The sequence below is a fragment of the Emydura macquarii genome, unplaced genomic scaffold, assembly GCF_026122565.2.
Source record: "Emydura macquarii macquarii isolate MOO-44397 ecotype Brisbane River unplaced genomic scaffold, CSIRO-AGI_Emac_v2 contig_1876, whole genome shotgun sequence".
NCBI lineage: Eukaryota > Metazoa > Chordata > Testudines > Chelidae > Emydura > Emydura macquarii.
Window position 1 is genome coordinate 5,780,421 of NW_027132013.1, and position 22,793 is coordinate 5,803,213.

The 22,793-nt window shown below is 39.8% G+C and overlaps 1 protein-coding gene across 3 annotated transcripts in view; it reads right to left on the reverse strand.

Moving 5' to 3' along the window:
- SLC1A2 (solute carrier family 1 member 2) overlaps positions 1–22,114 on the reverse strand; it is a 73,237-nt gene extending 51,123 nt beyond the window's left edge. For 2 of the 3 annotated variants that reach the window (XM_067557554.1, XM_067557553.1), the window contains exon 1: positions 22,013–22,114. In XM_067557554.1, the coding sequence (XP_067413655.1) occupies positions 22,013–22,035 (23 nt within the window). In that variant the 5' untranslated portion in view covers positions 22,036–22,114. Of the gene's footprint in view, positions 1–20,959; positions 21,460–22,012 lie in introns of those variants that run through there. The other variant, XM_067557556.1, reaches the window with a different exon arrangement.
- Positions 22,115–22,793: the final 679 nt, after the last annotated feature.

Consider the following 22,793-nt stretch of genomic DNA (forward strand, 5'->3'; position numbering starts at 1 on the left):
TGACTAATGAGAATGGGTGACTAAGAAATTAGAGCTCAAACCCCACAAAACCTGCTTACAGGGCAACTCCAATTTGTTGCTTGAAAAAAATCCTAGACTGTTTCAGTGCATTGCAATGTGGCAGCTACAGTTCAGCTCCTATAAAGAGATGTTCAGTTACCAAATATAATTTTACTATCAAGGGTATATACCATTGTCTTGTGTATATTTTACTTTTGCTAAGTTTTTCATGACTTTATGGTTTTGGAAAATCTACGGCCAGCCCCATGATCCTTGCAGGGAAAACCAAGCTGCAGAAATGCTATTGTCTGTGAAATCTATGCTGGATTTGGCATCACTGTGTTGGCCAGTTATCAAGCAGTGGATTATATACTGCTAAAGCACATTGGTCAGTTTTAAGCCATATGCCTCTTTGCAAGTATCAAAAATACAAATAAAATAAAAACCACCCACCAAAACAAAAGCAGAAGATCAGCATTAGTTTGCATTAAAGGATTTTTTAAAACCTCCTATGCTGTCACTGAAGACCTTGATTGAATTGCAACCTTCTTATGTATGTTTATGTTTATAAGAATAACAAATTATAAGCCATGGCCCAAATACACTTAAATCACTTAACCCAGGAATGGATCTAGCCCAGACGATGGCATTACTAGTGGCACATTCTGAAACATCGCTTGCTTTTCATGATGGGAAGAAGCCCTGCTCTCTTTGGCTCAGCTTAGGAGTTTATTCTTTCTTCTTGGTTTACTCTTTTTTGCAAGCATAACGTTCCATGTTTAAAGCAGCTAACCTGCAGCGCGCACAGTGCACATGGGTGTTCCCAAGTGAAAGTGCAATCCTTTCCAAACTGAATTGCTACATTTTATCTCCCATCTTCTGTTTCCTATTGTTCCCCAGAGAAAAATTAAAAACTGATTTGCAAAAAAGACTTTCACAATCCACCTGAGCTGGCAAAGTTTGAAATGAAATCCTGTTTGTTGTTTTAAACCCCTGTGAAACTGGCAGGAGATCTCTGATGAGCAAATACTTGAACAGGTTCTCCAGCTTTTGAACCCGGCAGGGAGCGCTTTGAACACCATGGATCAAAGGGTTTTAAGAGAACACTTTTTAAAGGAACAGAGAAAAAAAAGATGATTGCTTGCTGGTGAGAGTGGCCTGGCTGGGTTTGACTAGAAAATAGAGCATGTTGGGATAGATTTGGGGAGGAGTCTATCGGTATGTCTACAAAAGTTCTCTCAGCCCATTGAGGAAAAGGGAAGATGGTAAGGAATTGCAGAAAGCTGGGAAGTATCTGTTATGGATTATCCTAACCACCAGACGAGCACCAATAACATGGCATACCACAGAGCATGGGTCTGCAAATGTCACATCATTGATTCATGTCTTCTGATCCTTTGTTTCTGGGCAATACTGAATATGGTGGAATCATTGTTTGTGCTTGTGCTGCATAGCCTAAAGGAGCTGTTGATGGTATCTCTTCAAAGATTGGTGTATATAGGTTTTTGGCAGCACAAACCTGGGTAGAAGTGAACATTTTGTAGGGTTAGTTCCTGATGAACAAAACCCAAATACCTAAGAACTTTACCATACTGAACATTTGCAATATGAAATTTGCCTGTTGTGGAACCACTGGAGATGCATCCATGTTGTGTCTGCAAACTGTGGCCAGTCCCTAGAGTGGCCTTACCTAACAAATGAAGTATATTGTATGCTCCAGTTTCTGTGTTATGGATTAAAGGTGTTTTAATCGACACCACCCACCTCTTTTAAGAGACGAAAGAGTTATACTACATTTCGCATACCAGTACACAATGGCAAAGCTCCCATTGACTTTAATGGTCCAGGATCAGGTACCTCCTGATTAACAAAGTCATTAGATGAACTTACAAAGGCACATATACACACGTGGGATCTATGCTGTTATCTGCCACCACCACAGAGCCTTAAATGGTGATCAATAACATATTTCGTGGGCACGTCTTCAGATTTCCACATGCTGAGGATCTGACCCTATGTAATTATTTAAATGTGACAGTGACGTATATGTGTGAAACTCTAGAGATGCCCTGTTGTCATATCATCTTTGTTCCTGATCCTCTTGCCAGAATGAGCTAATATAGGGAAATGCTGGTGTAATACTGCAACCATCTGCTCTGAAGTGACCTGAAGTGTTCTGCTTTTTGTACAAGCAAGGTACAGAATATCCACAGGAAAGATTTTTCTGTATCTCATACATATCATCTGTGTACAACAGCAAACTGTATTTTAAACCAAGCTATGCAATAAATCGCAATAAAGCTTATGAGGTGTTTTATTTAGCAGTGCATGTGTAGCATTCCCCTCTTACTGACAGGTTTATGATGACGCTTTATAATAATTGATGTAGAAAATTAGGTAACACTCTGCCACAAAAGGTCAGGAACTAATGCTTAATTACCATGATAATTAAGCATTGAGATCGACATGGAGACCAGAAGAACTAAACATGAATCACATTGTTAGTTTTTGCACCAAGAGGCACATCATTACCTAATTATATACTCAGAAACTCAAAGGTGAGTAAGCTCATGATGTTGCCTTCTCCTCTGGGGTAGGCCAGGTGGCACAGAAGGAAAAGCAGTGATATAATGCCTGATTGGCAACATTTTCAGGAATAGTGACTAGAGCGCCTTAAAACAGTTGTGAGACAGGAGGGAAGTCAGAATTTGTGGAAACTCCTGGACATGCCTGTTGTAGATGATCCCAAATTGTGGACACTAGAAGCAGTGATGCGGGTTACTACTAAAGAATCCTGATTTAGAACATGCTTCAAGAAAGGTGGACGGGGGAGCAAGGAGCTGTGGGCCCATAATGGTTTATTCTCTGCCCATAAGTGGACACTGAATAACAGCTCAAAGTTCTAATGCGTTTTTAATTCTAGAGCTTATGATGTTCTCCACAGATGTAGACTGAGGAGTCCTTGGCGTGCTTCTGGCTGGACACTTTGGCATAAAGAATATCAAAACTAGTTAATCAAAGCTTCTTCTGGCCAAATGTATGAAATGGCAGATTATTGCCAGACATACGATATGTGTCAAAGAGCAGGAAAAATAGATGAATATGGGGGAACTGTACTTGTTCCTATATTATGTGCCTCATTGGTATCTCTTTTCAGAGGGTATCTATGGCTCTCATAGCATCACTGACTCAGGCAATCATTATTAGGTAGGGCAGTTGTCCACTATGCTGTGAGATGCTGCCAGCTGGTGGGAAGAGAGGCCCAAGTATTAATCTTTTTAAGGCCCTTTTCCTTGGGCTTGTTTTATTGATCTTAGAACAAAACAAAAAATAAAACCAATCAACTGAAATAAACTGGGAAATAATGCCCAGGGGCTTTTCCTGCCCTAACCAACCAAGATGTTAGATGTACACCCCTTCCTCTGACATCCATTGTTCCCTTCCCTTTATATTCCACCCTCAGCAGTCATGAGTCCAGCCAGGATCTAATAACCCTCTGCAAACCTCAGCACTTTTACCTTGTTACAGGTACCCTGAGCCTTATGTGTGTGTTTTTTCCATTGTTCATAGTAATCTACTAGCAAAACTAGTAAAATTCAAATAGGGCAAAACTTTAGGGTTGGTTTTTTTGTTTGTTTTTTTTTTGCTATCTTCCACTGGCATAATGCCTAAGAAAGCTGACTTTTCATGTTTGAATATTTTGCTTTAAAACATGCAAAGGTCACAGGCAGAGTGAAGTTTGGTTAGACTTTGGCTAGAGTCAATAAAAGGGAACTTGTTCATTGAAAAATGTATTATATTCCATATGGTTTCATCTGAGTGATGCTCAACAATGAACCAATATCAAACTTTGAATCTAATATCTATCATTACATCAATATCCAGGCTGGCATGCTCATTATCAAGTTACTGCTGCTCAATGTTTCCTGTGTGGAGTAAACTGTTTGACAGAAACCTTTGTGGGTAGAATTGCAAACAACGCACACACAAGGGTGACCGCTATGAACTCCTGGTTTTGTAGGAGACAGAGCTGCTGCCATGTGTGAAATAATATCACAGTACAGATTAGTGAATTGAAGTGAAAGTCCCAAATTGCTTCCATGTACCTTAATGGACTTTAATTCCTCTTAGGCTGTAGGTAGTGATGAGCCCACACTAATCTCTAAGACTTCTTTTAAGGAATCCTTAAATAAATTCAATGTTGATTTTTATCACTGAATTTTGAGTTAAGTGGAGTTTCACATGGGTTCACCCAAATGCAATTGTCATGTAGCCTAGCATGATGGATAGACAGCATTATTTTAACATATATATTCTCTTTTGGTATCTCTCATTTCACAGAATGAATAATAATAATAATCACATCACACACCTTATCCTAAAATTCTTCCCTCTTCCAACCATCTTTTCTCTCTGTCTCTCCCCCAAAACCTCCTTTTTTCTTGCCTATATAATAAGTGAAAACAATATTGCTATAGTCAAAGCTAAACACTGATGAAATCACAATAGCCCAAAGACAATAGTTGTTTAGAGACCAAGCATGCTCTTGTTAAAAACCACTTGGGTTGGGCTCTTATAAAGCAAAAGAAATTTCATTGTGAAAAACACTACCTTCCTGCAGTACATTAAAGTGATTACAGAAATTAAGTGTAGCATAATAGAATCTCTTGTGACAAATTATTTTAGGTCCTAAAGCTTAGCATGTGCTCTTTTAATTTTTTGACAGCTATTCCTTGGAGCAGTATTTATGATCACAGTGCAGCATGCTTTGATGAGTGCATGCCATCTGGTGGAACCAAAAAGGCTTTTTACAGAGGAAATCCTAAAATTCTCCACTAGTTTTCACCCAATATGGGGCATCTTCTTCTTTTTTTTTTTTTTTTTTTGTCTGGTTGTACTTTTTAATAGTCACATTTTCTATAACACAACAGAATGGCAGCATATGCATTGCTGATTGTGCTGGAAAAGGAGAGAAAAGATGACTATCAGGATAGACTAAACTGTGTTCTGAGTAGCTGTGTGATATAGATTGGACATTCAGATAAATAAGTTGTCCAGGTGACCTATTTTTACCTATTCCTTCTGTTAGACATGTCGGAAATACATCCTCTAGAGATCTTCAGGCTAAACAGCAGTATTTTAGATAGGAGTGTATGAATGTTGATGTGGAGAGAAAATCTTCCCTTGCATAAAGGTGTACAGTGTAGGATTTTCTATAATCTGTATATGGATGGATGGATGGATGGTCATGTTGGTTGTTACCGCTCTGTGGCTAACCAATATTTGGAGTGTTGTGGGATTTTTCCATTATGAGAGGAAATTGATGATAGGTATTTCTTTGGTGCAATCCTCTTTACTTATAAAAATCATACACACAGTCCTGTTTCCCTGAATACAATCAGAAACGAATAACAGTTTCTTTTCTCACGATTACAAGCCTCTCTCCAGGCAACACCCAAAATGTGCTTGCGCTTTCTCTCGCTCTCTCGCTCAGCTTTTTCTCAACGTCATGCTACAAATGCTTCCCTGACTGTCTGTCAGGCTTCCTTGCTGCCTTCTTTGTGTGCTTCTGTGGTGTTTCTCCTACTTTTTTCTCCTGTTCTCTGGCTGCTTCTTGCACACATTCCTGTGTACACTCGCAGACACATTGTGTCTTCACTGCACGGTTATCCTGGGTTTTTATCTTGGTTTAGCCCAAACATGCCTGCCATCCACACTGGAAAACTGCTTTCAGCTGGTCTAGCCTATTCTGCCAAAGGGTGGGTTTGAGCCCACTCTCTGCTTTCACTAAGGCTGGAACCTGCCCACTTTTCAGTGAGGACGCAGGCAAAATCACTTGAGTGCTGACAGTTCCCTTTGAAGGACAGACAACTTCTCCTACAATTGACTGGGAAAGAATCCTAGAGCATGTCTGCACAAACAACTATGGAATATGCCCCCAGCCCTACATGGGCAAGTTCAGAAACAGTGAGTACCCAGTAACCTGGGCAAGGCTTTGCAGTGGGAACCCAGCATAAAATAAGATCTGTGGAAAACCTGGGATGGATTCTCTGGGCCAAGGTGTGGGGTTGTTTTGCTTTTGTTTTTGTGAAGTCCTGGTGAGAAATTTGGAAAGGCTTAATATACCCAAAGACATTACATTGCCCTCACCATGTCTGCTTCTTGCTAGTGTTGTCAGTTTCTCCCCTCTATAGGGAGTAAAATTTTTTGCAATGTATAGTAAGAAAAAAAACCCAGAATATAAGTGCCATATTCCAGTCCATTTTCCTATGTTCTCCCTCATGATTTTTTTTAAAAATCTGATATGTTTAAAAAGTGGCCAGGCTTGAGTTTATGCTGAAAATCTTTTAATGATATGTTTCAGATTACAAGTAAAACCCTTGCATAGGTTTTTAGCCTGAATTATGCTCAGCCATATCTCCTAAATGATGAATATCATAATGATCTTAACCCCAGACATATTCTCTGTGGCAATATGTTTTCTGCTGCAGACTCCAAACCATATTATGTAAATATAATCGCTGATGAAATAGTGACGTACAGTACAGCATTTAGGCATGCACCCAGTAACTTCAGTAAAAGTCTGAGTAAAAGCTGAGTAAAGACCTCTGGATTTAGCCTAACAAAATGTATTATTAGGTATTGACTTTTCATTTCTTAGTCTAAGTGAGGACTAGGGAAATGATAAGTCTCCTTAAGAAGGAACATTTGCCAAGTTGTGTGAATGTGTATGTGTGTATATATAAAGGCCAGTATTTGATCAGTGGATGCCTTCAGATAAGTTTTGATAAGTCTATGCTTGAAGTACTGAAAACATGTCTGATGTAATAACTATTCTAAATTGCTACCACTTCATAATGAAGCTGTGATGTGACCCACGCAATAAACCAGCCACAGAGTAAATACATAAAGCTCAAAACTCACTTACAACAGATGTCACAAAGAGATGCAATTTTCTTCTCTTCTAATCCCAATTATTGTGAACTCTCAACTCAGGTGCTGCTGTAGCACGTTAGCATTTCAGCTCTGGCAGCATTTCAGCCCTGATACAGCAAAGAGTTATACATATGCTTAACTTTAAGAACATACTTAATTGATTGTCTGAACTGGGGCCTTAAGTAATGGGAACACATCAGCGTAAAAATCAGAACTTGTTTAAAAAACAAACAAACCTAGCATCCTTGTCATAAAAAGGGCACAATTTTACAAATGTTATGTTATTTACATAGTTATCAAGGAAAGCAAGACCTTTAGCCAATGGATGGACACACCCTTGGAAGCTTGGTCAGATGACTAGGGAGGAGTATAAAAATGCTGCTCGAACATGCAGGAATGAAATCAGGAAGGCCAAAGCACAATTGGAGTTGCATCTAGCAAGGGACGTGAAGGGGAACAAGAAAGGTTTCTACAGGTATATTACCAACAAGAGGAAGATTAGGGAAAGTGTGGGCCTCTTACAGAATGGGGGAGGCAACCTAGTGACAGAGAATGTGGAGAAAGCTGAGGTACTCAATGCCTTTTTTGCTTCTGTCTTCACAGACAAGGTCAGCTCCCAGACTACTGCATTGGGTGGCACAGAATGGGAAGGAGGTGAACATCCCGCAGTGCTGAAGGAACAGGTCCAAGACTATTTAGAAAGATTGGATATACACAAGTCCATGGGGCCAGATGCAATGCACCCGAGGGTGCTGAGGGAGTTGGCTGATGTGATTTCAGAGCCATTGGCTATTATCTTTGAAAGCTCGTGGCAATTGGGGGAGGTCCCTAATGACTAGAAAAAAGCAAATATAGTGCCCATCTTCAAGAAAGGGAGGAAAGAGGAACCAGGGAACTATAGACTGGTCAGCCTCACCTCAATCTCTGAAAAAATCATGGAGCAGGTCCTCAAGGAATCCATTTTAAGGCACTTGGAAGAGAGGAAGGTGACCAGGAACAGTCAACATGGATTCACCAAGGGAGAGTCATGCCTGACCAACCTGATTGCCTTCTCTGAAGAAGTGACTGGCTCTGTGGATGTGGGGAAAGCGGTGGACGTGATATATCTTGACTTCAGCAAAGCTTTTGATACGGTCTTTCACAGTATTCTTATCAGCAAGTTAAGGAAGTATGGGTTGGATGAATGGACTATAAAATGGATAGAGAACTGGCTAGAGCATAGGGCTCAACGAGTAGTGATCAATGGCTCCATGTCTAGCTGGCAGCCGGTCACAAGCGGAGTGCCCCAGGGGTCGGTGCTGGGGCCGGTTTTGTTCAACATCTTAATTAATGATCTAGAGGATGGGGTAGATTGCACCCTCAGCAAGTTTGCAGATGACACTAAGATAGGAGGAGTCGTAGATACCCTGGAAGGTAGGGATAGGATACAGAAGGACCTAAACAAACTGGAGGATTGGGCCAAAAGAAATCTGATGAGGTACAACAAGGACAAGTGCAGAGTCCTCCACTTTGGACGGAAGAATCCCATACACAGCTACAGACTGGGGACCGATGAACTAGGCAGCAGTTCTGCAGAAAAGGACCTGGGGGTAACAGTGGATAAGAAGCTGGATATGAGTCAGCAGTGTGCCCTGGTGCCAAGAAGGCTAATAGCATATTGGGCTTCATTAATAGGAGCATTGCCAGCAGATCAAGGGAAGTGATTATTTCCCTCTATTTGGCATTAGTGAGGCCGCATTTGGAGTATTGTGTCCAGTTTTGGGCCCCCCCACTACAAAAAGGATGTGGACAAGTTGGAGAGAGTCCAGCGGAGGGCAACAAAAATGATTAGGGGGCTGGAGGACAAGACTTATGAGGAGAGGCTGAGGGAACTAGGCTTATTTAGTCTGCAGAAGAGAAGAATGAGGGGAGATTTGATAGCAGCCTTTAACTACCTGAAAGGGGGTTCCAGGGAGGATGGAGCTAGGCTGTTCTCAGTGGTGGCAGATGACAGAACAAGAAGCAATTGTCTCAAATTGCAGTGGGGGAGATCTAAGTTGGACATTAGAAAAAAGTTTTTCACTAGGAGGGTGGTGAAGGACTGGAATGGGTTACCTAGAGAGGTGGTGGAATCTCCATCTTTAGAGGTTTTTAAGATGCAGCTTGACAAAACCCTCTCTGGGATTATTACCTGAGGTTAGTCCTGCTTTGAGCAGGGGGTTGGACTAGATGACTTCCTGAGGTCCCTTCCAACTCTAAGATTCTATGATTGTTGAACGATGGCTAAAAACTTTGTGAATTGTGAATCCTTAGTGCTTGAAAGCCAATAATACTGTGAACAATGAACCTTGAACCTTACCAGGATAGGGGCTGGGTTTTTGTTTTTATATATAAGGCCATTACTCTGGTTATCTGAAAATGTCAATTGTCTGAACAGTACTTAAATGTAACAATATTGGAGTGCTGGTGACCTGCAAAGAGACTAAAATGCTATTTACCAGTTCTGTTGCAGATTTCGATCAGTCTGATGAAAGCTCTATTTCCAGTGCTCCACATTCCAAATGTTACTCAACCAGAATCAGAAGACCTCTTGCTCATTTACATTTATGGTCATTCCCTGTCAACAATTTTAGGGAAAGGATTTTTCTGTCAAAGAACATGATGCATAGATACTATGATAATGGACACGTTAGTAAAGTGATACATTAGATAATGCTGTGGAAACATCCATATTTTGGAACAAGATAATGCCCATGTTAGGGTAAAATTTGTGGTGGCTAATTTTTTTTTTCGAGTTGATGGTTGGGTGCCTTTCCATAGAATGACTAGTTCAGTTTACAAGTTTATCTTTAAAGCAAAACAGGATGACTGTAGATTACTTAAATCTGTCTCACTGTAGAGAAAAACCAACTCAGTAAATGACAGTTTATTGCTGATTTTGCAGCGGACATGTTACCTTTATGTATTTAAGAGTCTATTTAAATGTCTACTTTAACTCCTCCCTGTTCCATCCTACTTTGTCTTATACAATTCTTAATGAGTTTACAGAAAAACCAGTATGGTGTTTGAATGCTTAAGTGATAGTCCTCCCATATCCCCAACAGGTATTGATGTAATCCACCAGTTTAATCACTGTACTTTTCTGCCTTATTAACTAGGAAGTTACACCAATCAAAGGACATCAGCCTACACCTGAGACAAGCTTTACATGCACCAGGGTTTGAAGCATTTGCAGCCATGCACTTATTGTACCTATCTTCTGCTGTCATGAATATGCTGATTTGTAGTTAGTATATATCTCCTTCTAAGGTCAGTGCATAACTATCAAACTATAAGTCTCATATACTCGCTTTATTAGCTTCTAGTACAAAGGCCCTCTCAGTTATAAGGCTACAGATGTATAGCTCTTAATTCTATTAAGACTGTGGTTACATTTCTGCTATAAAACTAATTCAATAAACAAGTTCTTGTTGTCTTCCTTGAATGTTTTAACCCTGCCACTTCTGCTCTATTATGTCTCTAAGATGTCAGTACTGTCCAAGTTCCATCACATTCTTCTACTAGTAACTAGCACGTAGCAGATCACTGTCCAAGCTATTCTCTCCTGAGATAGTATGCATTTCAATCTATGCTTCATGCACATAACCGGTCTTGTTAAGCATTACAAAATAGGCAAGTACGTGTGTGTGCCTTTACAAGAGAACAATGACCATCACCAGATGTGACATGCAAACTCCTTCAGCTGGAGGAGCAGAATGGATACTGCAAAATCTAAGCATTCCTCCCACAGGAATTACTTGAAGAATCTCATTTGAAAGGGAGCATTCAGCAGTGTAATTAAAAATCTCATTTTTCCCCCCACATTTGTTTCAGTTCCTTCTCATCTACAGCAGTTGATATCAATTTCTCATGAATTGGTGGCCTGAAATACTGGGAGCTGGGAAGTTATCTAATGCATTGCGCTGCAGACTCTAACTGTATTCCCACCATTAATTTTTTTTAAACGGTAGTTTTCTGGATTAGTATGAGATCACAATTCAGGGAAAATCCAAGCCTAAATCAATCACGCTTTTCTTTAATTAGATGAAATTAAAATAAGTTACACTTCTTGCCAAATTCACTTGACCTTTTAAGGAAATTTAGGAAAAGAACAGCTTGGTTCAACTGGTGTTAATACAAGTTTCTCACCAGCTATGTATGTGTGTGAAATCCATTGGTTACAATGCTGTCTGCTTTCCTGACACTGTTTAAATTGTAGTTATGCTGTTCTGTAACTAGGGCTTGTCTGGTATTCATCTAACAAACAGAAAATCTCTTCTATCCTTTGCCATATATTAGAAATGAATCTGAGGGGCGGATGGGGGGGCTAATGCAAAATGGCATTGTACCAATTTATTCCAGCAGAGAATTTGGCAAAATTCTGATCCAACTTCCTCCAAAGCCTATGGGGAGTGGGGATTTTGGCTCAGAACATTACAGAGATGGAAGCCAGCCAGGGCTTCCTCAATTTTCAAGGAAATGTCAGCTCTGGACTTTTGGTTTGGGCTCTTCTCTATCATGATGTAATTAAACCATAATGGCTCTATCCACTTTGTTTTAATAATGGGATTGTGCTGACTCCGACCCCTTTTCCCCACCCCTGTACTTTAAACGTGTCATGAAAATGAATTTAAGACTGAGTTGTAAAGGCATCTCCAAGTCAGACAATGCAGTGGCCACGTTTCAGAGAGAAGAAAGCCAATCTGAAATAGTTATGATGCTCTGAAGTTATGCTAAAATTTGGCTTTAGTGAGAACCCCTTCTATTTCCTGCTGTTTTTAAGTTTGTTTTGGAAGCTGTATGTTTGAAAGAGAAGCTCTGGAAATACTTAAAAAAAAAAAACCACATCTAGTGTGGCTTCATTCTGATCTTAAGCCTCCTTAACTTCATTGACTTCAGTGAGATTTCTTCTGATTTACACCATGAAAGCGGAATCAGACCTGATGTCTTTAAATAATACATAGCAGAGGCTTGTCGAGCACAATGTCTGCATGCTCTGATCTGTTCATCTCACTATGATAGTATAGTCCAGGTGTAACTTAATTTATGGCCCTTGTTGGTCCGAGAACCAGATGGAGAGGAAGGATTTGAGCCAGGGGAAATGATAATGAATGGTCTCTAAATGTTTGCATAGGGGTAGTGCACAATTTTCAATTACTTAACCATACTCATTGCACAGCCTAATGAAATGGGTTTTTATGTGGTTCCTGTATTCCATGCATCTTAATTCTGCCTTGTGTGTAGCTTCACTGGCATTGCAACTAATGATTTACAGGTGTTTGCAAGGGATTATTTCCTGGTGGGAAGCATAAGTATTAGAAGAGCAAGTGCAGTCATTCTACATGTGTGCTTAAAGACAAACAAACATGAAGTGTGAATAGCAAGGGTGGCCACCTCTATTTCAGGGAAACAAATGGACTGTATAAAAAAACCTCTCAACGTAAAGCTTATTTACAAGAGAGACCACCCGCACAATATTTCATTCATATATAAAATCACGTCTGAGAATTATTGCTTGAAAATAGACTTCTTATCCAATAAAATGCTTCTGAGCTGTTCTGTAGTAGATACCTAGCATGTAATATCAGGCACCAAGTAAGGGACATCTTCCTTAAAACTTGGTGAGTCATTCACCAAATTGTGAAAGTGGTTTTGAACTAGTGATGAGCAAATTTGGAAAAGTTCAAGGGGTTGGACAACAGTCCCCTATTCCCCCCCACCCCCAGCTAGCCACCTTGCTGGCCAGGATTGCCAGTGTACATCACTCTTCATCCCCACTCCTGACACAACCCTGACATTTCCCCCGCCTGCCTCTGAGCTGGGGCCCTAGGGCCATGGGGGCCATTCTAGGGTAAGATGTGGACAGAAAGGGAGAAGCTGAAGAAACATGTTATGCTAGGAGAATCCACAGATAATGGCTTATGACAGTTTCAGTTCCTTTTGCACTCCTTTTGTAGCCAAGGGTCTAGCCCCATCATGTCTAATCAGATACAGTGCACTGCTTGCAAATAAGCTAGAGACCAAAACCTATTCCCAGGAACCCTGTAGTAAATTATTCGGATTAACTAATATATTTGAGGAAAAAACATAATCTGTCCATTGACAATTCCATCCATCTCTCTACCTAGGCATTTACATCTCCCTCATCACCATGGTACTCGAGAGCAGGAAAAAAAGGTGAAGTTCATCCAGATAACGTATTCATTCTGATTTATTTTCCCAGCTCTACTGAACAGTTACAATGTTCTGCCACCCAATTACTCCATAGTTCTTCATAACTTTGAATGTGAACCTAGTTGGGAAAATAAGACTCTCTCACTCTCCCCAAAACCTCTCCCATTTCTAGAATTGAACTTTTTGTTTCTAAACAATTCCAATATTTTTCTTTTAAATTTTTTCATGTCTTTCCATATCCAGCTTCCGGCAAAGAACAGAACTGAAAGTGCAAGGAATCTCGTGGGAAAGCCTGTTTTGTGAGAAATGTGGTCCAAACCTGGTTTTGCAGACCCAAGATGCTCAGATAAGTGTCAGATAAACATCCTGACTTCTGAGCATTTACCCAAGCCCTGACCCACATTATTTGTGCCTTCAGTAATAAAACCAGACTGAATATTTAGTAAGATACTTCCTATCTCCAGTCCACCTAGGCCTTGTATATGTTGTCTTCCTTTCCATCATTCATTAACTGGGGCTGAAAACAGTTTGGCTGCTTGTCCAGGACCTATCTGTTTTCAGCACATCACAGGAAGTGTGCTACACATCTTATGAGATGATGGAATGAATGCCGACATTAGCTAATCTATTTTCAACTTCATTTGAGGGATGTTTGTGTGAGTTTGGGGCCTTACAGGCTACATTGTTCCCAGCGGGTCATTTTCCTAGTGTATATATACCCCTGCTGAGCACATTAAACCCAGACTTGCTTTCAGATACTATTAGTGTTTATATGAACAGTGTCTTAAAGAAGACAAAAAACAGTCAGCCATGATTAGCCAATTCCCTTCTGAATATCTGAGCCTCCTCTGGAAGGCTACTCAATAAAATGACCAGATAACTGGTGTGTTGGGATTTGAGCCTGGAGGAGGACTGGTGAAATCCTACAAAATCCAGCTGTGTGTTCTGATAGGCTGGAACAGAATCAGACACCACTGAAATCCCCTCTTTCCCACTGGATAGCTGCAGAAAAGTCCTAAAAAATGCCTTCCTTTATTCAAGTTGGTAGATCGTTCATGTTAGCAACAGAGGATGCAGACTTGTCCCAGAAACTGGCACCCAAACTCATGCCATTTTCTGTTTGCTCATGTGCCATGATTACTCTCAGCCTTGGAAACTTTAGTGCATTCACTCTTGTTACATGTGATCGGATAAAAATTAATACGAGGTAAATCTGCATCTTAAAGGCAAAAGCCAAATACTCATTACCTGGAGTTAGGAAAAAACTACTTTCTTATGGCAGGTTATTCCATGTCTACACCAGGGTTTCTTGCACCTCCCTCTGAAGTATCTAGTACTGGTTGGTGTCAGACACTGGATACTAGCCCAAATGGACCATGGGTCTCATCTGGTATGGCAATTTTTATGCTCCCTAAAATCAAAGCAAACTTCTTTCATAAAGTTTCCCTTCTAACCTACTTTTATTTCTTGCAGAACAGGCAGGAAATGGAAAGTATCACAGCATTTGCCATCTTTCTTCGACTGTCATTTCGTGAGCTTTGAATTAAGCTTTATGGAAAACAATAGGATACACAGTAGGTTTGAATTATTTCACAAATACAGCCAAGGCATGCACTGAATTAGTCCTTTTCTGTTTTTTCCTTTTGGAGGGATCTTGTTGACCATTCTGGCTTACACCCAACTAAAGAATGTGATCAGACATGAATTTCAATAATGGCAGTGCAGGGTGTGTATATGCACAACTCTAATATCACTTTCACCCTCAGTCTTAGCAAACGAAGGGAACTAAAAGTGAGAATGGCCCTCACCAATTGCAGCTTACAAGACACAGAGAAAAGAGCTTGCTGCCTCCATAAGCAGGCCCAGATATTTTCATTTGTCTGCAGAGCTCTGACATAAGCCCTCCAGATAGTGACACGAACCCTTCCAGCCTGATTCTCCGGTAACTTACACAAAGTGCGAAGGGAGCATAATTGCTACCAGCTCAGAATTCTCACTTACATCAGTGGTAGTGCTTTACACCCACTTTGCGCTCATGCCAGTCATATGGCGGTGTCCAAGAGTGTAGCAGGATTAAAGAAAAGATGTGACATTTCTATGGATAATAGGAATATCCACAGTTACTTTAGATAAAAGCATTTTTAGAAGGGACACAAAACCCTCATATTTTGAGGCATAAACCAACCATTTATGATATGTCCACGCAGCCAAAAAAAAAAAAAGTGACTGGCCCATGCCAGCTGATTCAGGCTCCCAGGGCTCGGGCTGTGGGGCTATTCATTGCTATGTAGACTTTCTGGACGGGCTGGAGCCCAGCCTCGAGGCCCCTACGAAGTGGGAGAATCCCACTCAGGCTGAGTCTCCAGCCTGAGCAGAGAAGACTACACAGCAACGAAACAGTCCCTGCTCCATGAGCCTCAGTCATCTGACATGGGCCAGCTGCCAGTTTTTCTTTGTTGAACAGACATATCCTAACTGACAGTGGTTAAGAAAAAACTCCTGATATGGGCAGGAATGTCCATTACAGGGTTTTTTACATTTTCCCCTGAACTATTGGAGGTTCTGAAGAAATTTTCCCTAGGGGAAAGTTATCGCATAACTGCCTGCTGCAAGGTTTCTTGCTCTTTCTGCTGAAGCAGCTGGTACTGGCCACTGTCAGAGAGAAGGTACTGTGCTAAATAGTCTGTTTTAACCCAGTATAATTATTCCTATGTTTTTATGTTCCATTTTGCCCAGGTGGAAATGATCTAATACATGCAAGGCAGCAGGGAATCGGGTCCTGAGTGTAGTATTGTCTTTATTTATTTCTACCAGACCCTGGTGTCCTAGGTAACTCACAGAAAGACAGACAAACATGGTACCTGCCCTCACAAGTTTACAATCTAGAATTTTGGCAAGACACAAGAAGTGAGTCTGATAACCAGTGAAAAGGGAAAGTTTGTATATAAGATTACACCATGAATCTGTTTGCTCATGTATTTTTCTTTGTGAGCAGGGATTTTTGTGGAGGGTGAGGGGCTGGAGAGGTGTGTAGTCAGTCCAATTCTACTCTTCCTGGCAGAAGTTTTATTAAGTTGTTTGATTTAATTTTTACATTTACAATGGTTGTCATTAAAATCTTTACAAATGCTCTTGCAAATCATTCATGTTACCATGATATTTAGGATGCTGCTTTGGTAACATCTACAGAAAGTCTAGTAAATACTGTAAGCATCCTGGTAATATTATAGATTGCACTTGTAAAAGTGCAGCACAATGTATTTAATGGTGACCCTGTCATCTGGTATCCAGTTATAAAAATATCTTGCAAGATCTTTAACACCTGATTTTCCAGGCAAGCAAAGAATTCTAATATTGTTTCTTCTTCCTCTGTTTTCCTCAAAACATCCTTTTAACTGTTGTGTAGAGATCTCTTGCTCTCTGCTACAATCGATGATGGTGAGAACAGGCAATCAGGCAGGAGTTGGTCAGATTTAATCAGGTGCTGTTGCTTTGAAGGGAATGGGTATAGACAGACAGCATAGTTTACAGCTATATTTTACAGCTCTAGAGCCATCTGGGATTCTAATTTGCTGTGTGTTTATACACTGCGTGTTCTATCAGGCACCGAAAGAGTTTAGCTAAATTCCAATATTTCATGGACTCAGCCCATATTCTGAATGCAAATTAAAGTACTCTAGTCTCAGAAAATCTTCTTAGCTTTAAGTACCATTGAAACTGTGTGTGTTCATTTTCTAAATCCTTCCTTTCCACTCCCAGTGATGGGTGATATGGTTTCTTCAAGTCTCTTGTAATGAACCAGAATGCTCTTCACTGTGGTCACAAAGAATCCTGGAATTGTAATAAACCTGGCAGACTGCACAGAGATGAAAGAAAACATGTACTCTAGTGGGGGGGCTCAGGGAGGGAGCAGAATTATACAGTATCCAGTTTTTTATAGGGTAGTGTCTGTACAAAGGTAGTCGCGGGGTGTGATTTTACTAACTGAGGTTCAACAATATTATGATACATCAAAACAATGTGATACCAAAATCACTAACAACAATAAACCAGTGATTAACAGAAAGAAAGTGATCTTTCCACAAAAGAAATAACAGCATATAATACAGAACTCTAAGAAGATCAGTACATACTAACAGCAGATAGTAGGTGACTATATTTTCTGTAAACTGTACTTTTTCCTGTTACCATCGTATTTTTATCCGTAGCTTGTTGGCAACATATAGCTAGTGTGCTTGTAGTCTAGGAGACTTCCCTAGATTGCAAGTTAGCCTTGTTAAAGCATCTCATTTAAATGGATTTTTAGCACCATTGAAGACTCAAGACATTGGAGATTGCTGTTTGGTTGCTCTAGAGAGCTAGGACAATGCAAGGCAGCTTACGTCGAACTAACTATGGAAATGTCTACTCTTAAATGTCGCTCCCACAACCCTGATTTCATACTCCACCTCCACAACCAGTGTAGAGTCAAGGTCAATGTAGTTAGGTTGATGCAGTGTCAGCATAGACACTGCATTGCTTATGTTGGTGCTTATTGGCTTTTAGAAGTCATCCCACAATACTCCAGATTTACAGTACAATCAATACAAGTGATCCTGGTGAGGATGTGCATCGCAGACACAAAGAGCAAAGTGTAGACTCGCACAAGTGATGTCATTACTGCAACAGCTGTATATAGTTAGGTTGATTAATTTTGTAGTGTAGAAATGGCCTGAAGTTCTTTAACCACAGGAGAAATACATGACAGAAAGGGCTGTGGTAGGCTCCCCCTGATCCCTGCCCAACACATACCCCAGAAAGGTGACTGAAGCACTGAATGTAAGACCTAAGATGAGTCCTATGTTGATTTGATTCTAACCCTCTCTGCTGAAATGGCCAACAAAACTTTTATTGTCAATGCTGATTTTTCAGTGACGTGAATATTGGTTCTCCAGGAATTAGACCATAATCATCAACTCTTTTCACCTGGGATATCAGACATCAAGAACGTTTGGTCACTACTGATCTGTACTAGATTTGAACCAGTGGCCTAGAAATGAAAAGCTCTGGGCTTGACTACTTGAGGAAATTGACTGGAATAGCTATTGTCGAATAAGCTATTCGACAATAGCTATTTCGAACAATTTCTCCATGTAGACAAGCCCTCTATATCCCATTATAACCCCCATTAGGGACATCTACTATCTCCTTATCTATCCCTGTTTCTGAATTTGTATTTAACAAAGAGCAAAGCTAATATCACTATATTTATATGAGCAGGATAAAGCCTGGTAAAAAGTGTGAAATGTGTTTCTCTTAAATGCATATGAATGACATTCTTTTCAGCGGCAGTTTTTTCCAGCCTTAAGTATGGGTACAGGATTCCGACACCTTTTTTGACGAACAGATTATCAGGAATACTGGTTCATCCATGGCTATTGTTACATGGCCACTGAACTGACATGTTACAATCAAGACCCCTTGCTTTCATCTAGAAAAACACTACTGGAAATAACAAGAAGCTTATTTCTTCAGAATTGTGTATTGTACAGTAATTCCCCACACTAGTAATAAACTTCACCAAAAAGAGCTCATCTTCATGTTGAACTCCAAACCATACAATATGCTTTTCTCCTTCTTTAATAAGCTTTTCCAAGTTAACCGAGGTTGATGAGTTTCTCTCTGTCTCTTATTTGCATGCCCCTTTAATCTCCTTATCTTTTCATTTCTTTTTTCAGCTGTTCCGTATCACACAGACACAGAGTTTATTTCAGCATATTGTTTGGCCTAGCTGCCTTCTGCTGTTGCTTTCCTGGAGCAAGTGCTCTCCTCCTCTTCCTCTCAGTTATGCAGGTGTGTATGTGATGTGAAGATCTGGCCAAGGGATGGACACAAGACAGGAATACACAAATGAAAGGACTACAGTCCACCAATGTTCATCTTCTCAAAATGGAAGGGAATTGATTGTGTGGGATGTGACCACTCATCCAGAATGTGTGACTCCTAATTCATGCTCCATTGACTAAGTGCTCTGTTACAAATAAGACTAGTCAAGTAGAGAAAAGTCAGAAATAGAACTGGTCAAAAAATTTCCATTGAAACAATTTTTCAATGGCAAACTTGGGGTTTTGACATTTTTTTCATAAAAAGTTTGTTTTTTCATAAATGTTTGTCTTTTTCATAAAAAAAAAATGCCCCAGACAAAACTGAAAATCTTTTGATTAATATGTGCTGCAGCTGTGCCTCCTGGGATTTATAGTTTGGTTGTCTGATGTCCTCATTCTCCCCTATGATATGGACTACCCAGCCACACTTGTACACATTTGGGTTGCAAATGGGTGTGACTTACACAATGAGAAGGCAGGTGTGTAGCAGGGAGAGAAAGATTGCTTTACATCAGTGTCAAGAAAAGTATTTGAAGGAATAAGATCCATGTTTACTCCCATTCTTTCCTTAATCATCTTTTATTCATCTTTCCTGTTTTCACAGGTGGTGCATCAGCCTCTCCCCTGGACCAACTATTTCAGGTTTTGATTTTTCTCCCAAAAGTCAATATTTTCCATGGGTAAAGGAACCTTTTCCCAACCAGCTCTAGTCAGAACCCTCAAGATCCCTGTCCATATGCCTTGGAAGTAAATGCCTTCCTCATGCAACATTTTGCCAGCTACTTCAATTTTGTTCCATGTGACCTGGAATGACCATGTTAATGTTTCGGATCCCATTTGGAGAGGTGCTCCTGAACCAAATTTCAGATCCAAGCATCTTAAACTAATCTTCACAACTCTACGATAGCTTGAACCATAAAACTGTATCCAGATGTCCTTGAATTTCTGGAATGTTTGGATTATAGTCCAGATTCAATTATCCAGAACCATTCTGGTTCAGCTCAGTCATAACTTGAGATACCTTTATTACCCATTTAATGTTGCTTTTGTCTCCTTAAAGTCTAGCCATGCTGATTATTTTAGTACCTCCTGGATGCACACAATGACACACATGTGTACTATATCCTTCCTTTGCTTAAAATATTGATTAAAAAAAAGATACAAGAAAGCCTAACAATCAACAATATTGTAAACGTGCAAATGGGACTATTCACACGATCACAGCTCCCCCAAATTCAAACCAGTCTCCATCCAAACATTCAGAGGCACACCTCCTATGAGTGGTTAGTTCCACAGTGAATTTTAAATGTTCCACTTCTAGGCTTCATACCTAAAAATTGCCAGATTATGCTAATGGCAAAAGTGTGGGGCTTTTTTCATACTCATATTTGTACTGGGAAAAAAAACCCTTGAAATTCTTTTGCTCAAACTTTCTAGAAATACTCACCTATGGGTGGAAGTCAAGGCTTAAAAATTTTAACTTCAAAAGGTGAAATTTATGAGCAACTGAAAACGGGATTATAATGGAATAGGTTTAGCACCCATAACAATTACTGTCACTAATTCCCCAGGTATAACACTGAGATAACTAGCCATAGAAACTCTTAATTATTATGATATAATGTGATACGTTTTGATAAATTTAGGATATATAGAATGAATTAAGAAATTAAAACATGCATTTTGTAATTTAAATAATGTAATTAATAATAAAATAATATTATGCTGGGGAAAATATAATATATTTAGAAAGAATGCAAAATACATATTAACTAATTAGCTACTGTAAAAACAATTTTTTGGACTTCTACAAGATCTCAAAATGCTTTACAAACATTAAGGAACGTAAAGTAACTATTGAAAATCTTCATTTTTCTGTTGGTGAAAATGAGCCATGGAGAAGGTAAATCATTTGCACAACATCATACAGTGAGTTAGTTTCAGAGCCAGGAATAAAGTTTACATACCATGATTTCCATTGCCACACTCAAAAGACTAGACATGTTCCCTGCGATAGCAAATGATTTAGTTACGTTATACAGAGTTCAAGCTAGCCAAGGAATTAACAGAACATCAGAAAACTTTTCTTCTGTTTCCACTGTTTCCAGTGAAGTAGTACATGAAATTTTCTAAGGTTCAGCTATTGAAACCAAGAACAAATCAATGTTTCTTTAAATCTCCTTAATCCCTGAAAGGAATATATGAACCTGGGCTTTAAAAAATAGGCTTCTAAGAAGAACATTTACTCAGACTCCACTGTCTTTTTTGCAAAATGAGCTTCAAAGTGCTATGCTTGACTGTATTCTTGGTTTAAAAAAAATAACAGTGGTTTAAAGATCTGTCTAAGCTGTCCCCACATGCCTGGTTTTTCAGGATTTAAGGCTCACATTGACGATGTGGTTTGCTGCAAGTCCACAATGCACCAAAACAAATCAGAGTGGTTTCCACAATAAATTCCATGGACCAGATCCTGTCCCACACTAAATTTCTTTATAGCCATTCCACAGACATAGAGCTGCCCCAAGTGGGCTCTTGAGAATTTTCCCAGTAGGAAGAAATTTCCAGGTGGCATAAAGTTGTCTTTGCTGGTTCTATGCTCCACCTCCAGACTCCTCCTTCATATAATGGGTTCGTCATGGGTATGGCCAGAATGCTGCTGCACTCTAATAAAGCAATGGCCTTAAATCTGCTCCAATTTATGCCAGCAGCCAAAGTGGCCCCACTAGTCCCAAGGATCTGCATCAAGATAACATACAGCTACCTTTGGCTTGCTCCCTGAGGTCCTATACAACAATTACACACCCTCTCTGCAGCAGTCCCCAATATCAGTGACAACGTGTTGCATATTTTGTCTCATTGTATTATTTGCCTGTGTTTATTTTGTAATCTTTCCCGAATTCTGCAGAGTTTTTTCGTTTAGAACGGAGGAGTGGGAGGCAGGGAAATGTACCAATCTCAGCTAAAAATAGAGAAAGATAATTCCAGAGAAATCTGGTCTGACCACTGACTTTTCCACTTACCTATACACAAACGCTGGTGCCATGACTTACAGCAGAGAAGGTCTTACTCGTCTTCAGTATTCTGACTTGTAAAAGGCTTTTAACTAGACTCTCTTATCAAACCTGTAGTGTTTATTCACTCCACCGGTTGATGTCAAAGAATAATGATCAGGGATTCCTATTGATTACGTTCCTGGCTCTGGACCTCAAGGTTGTTAAGCGATTATTTGGGCAATGTGTAATACAGGGATATCACAACAATCGTCCTCCTTCTTCATTACTTTTTTAAAGATATAAATCCTAATTTTTCAATGTGGGCATCTGAAGTTAGGTAGCCAGAACACTCAGATTTAGAGACTCATATTTGATCATTTGGACCACAGAACCCTTTGATCAAGACCATTCCTATCACTCTGATTGAAATGCACAACTGCCCTCTTTGTGAATATCACAGCCTGAAGAGCACATGGGTTTGGTAGTAATGTTCATTCCACAAACTAAATGTGAAATTATTTTTCCCGCACCCTTGACTTCTTCTGAGGCTTTCAGAATATTGGCCTGTTCAGGACTCACTAAGTGACTCCTCGGTTACTGCATTGCCCGTCATACCTGCTTACAATGATCACAATTTAACAAAATAAATGGTAGGAGTTGTATTATTTTTAATACAAGCAATTTGGAGCCTGAAGATCTTAATCAAAGTAAGCAGAGGATCAAATTAGTCAGTAATTTAATTACAGCAAGTGGAAGGCAGAATAGATCCTTGGGATCTCACCTCAATTTTCCCCTTAAATCTCCTTTG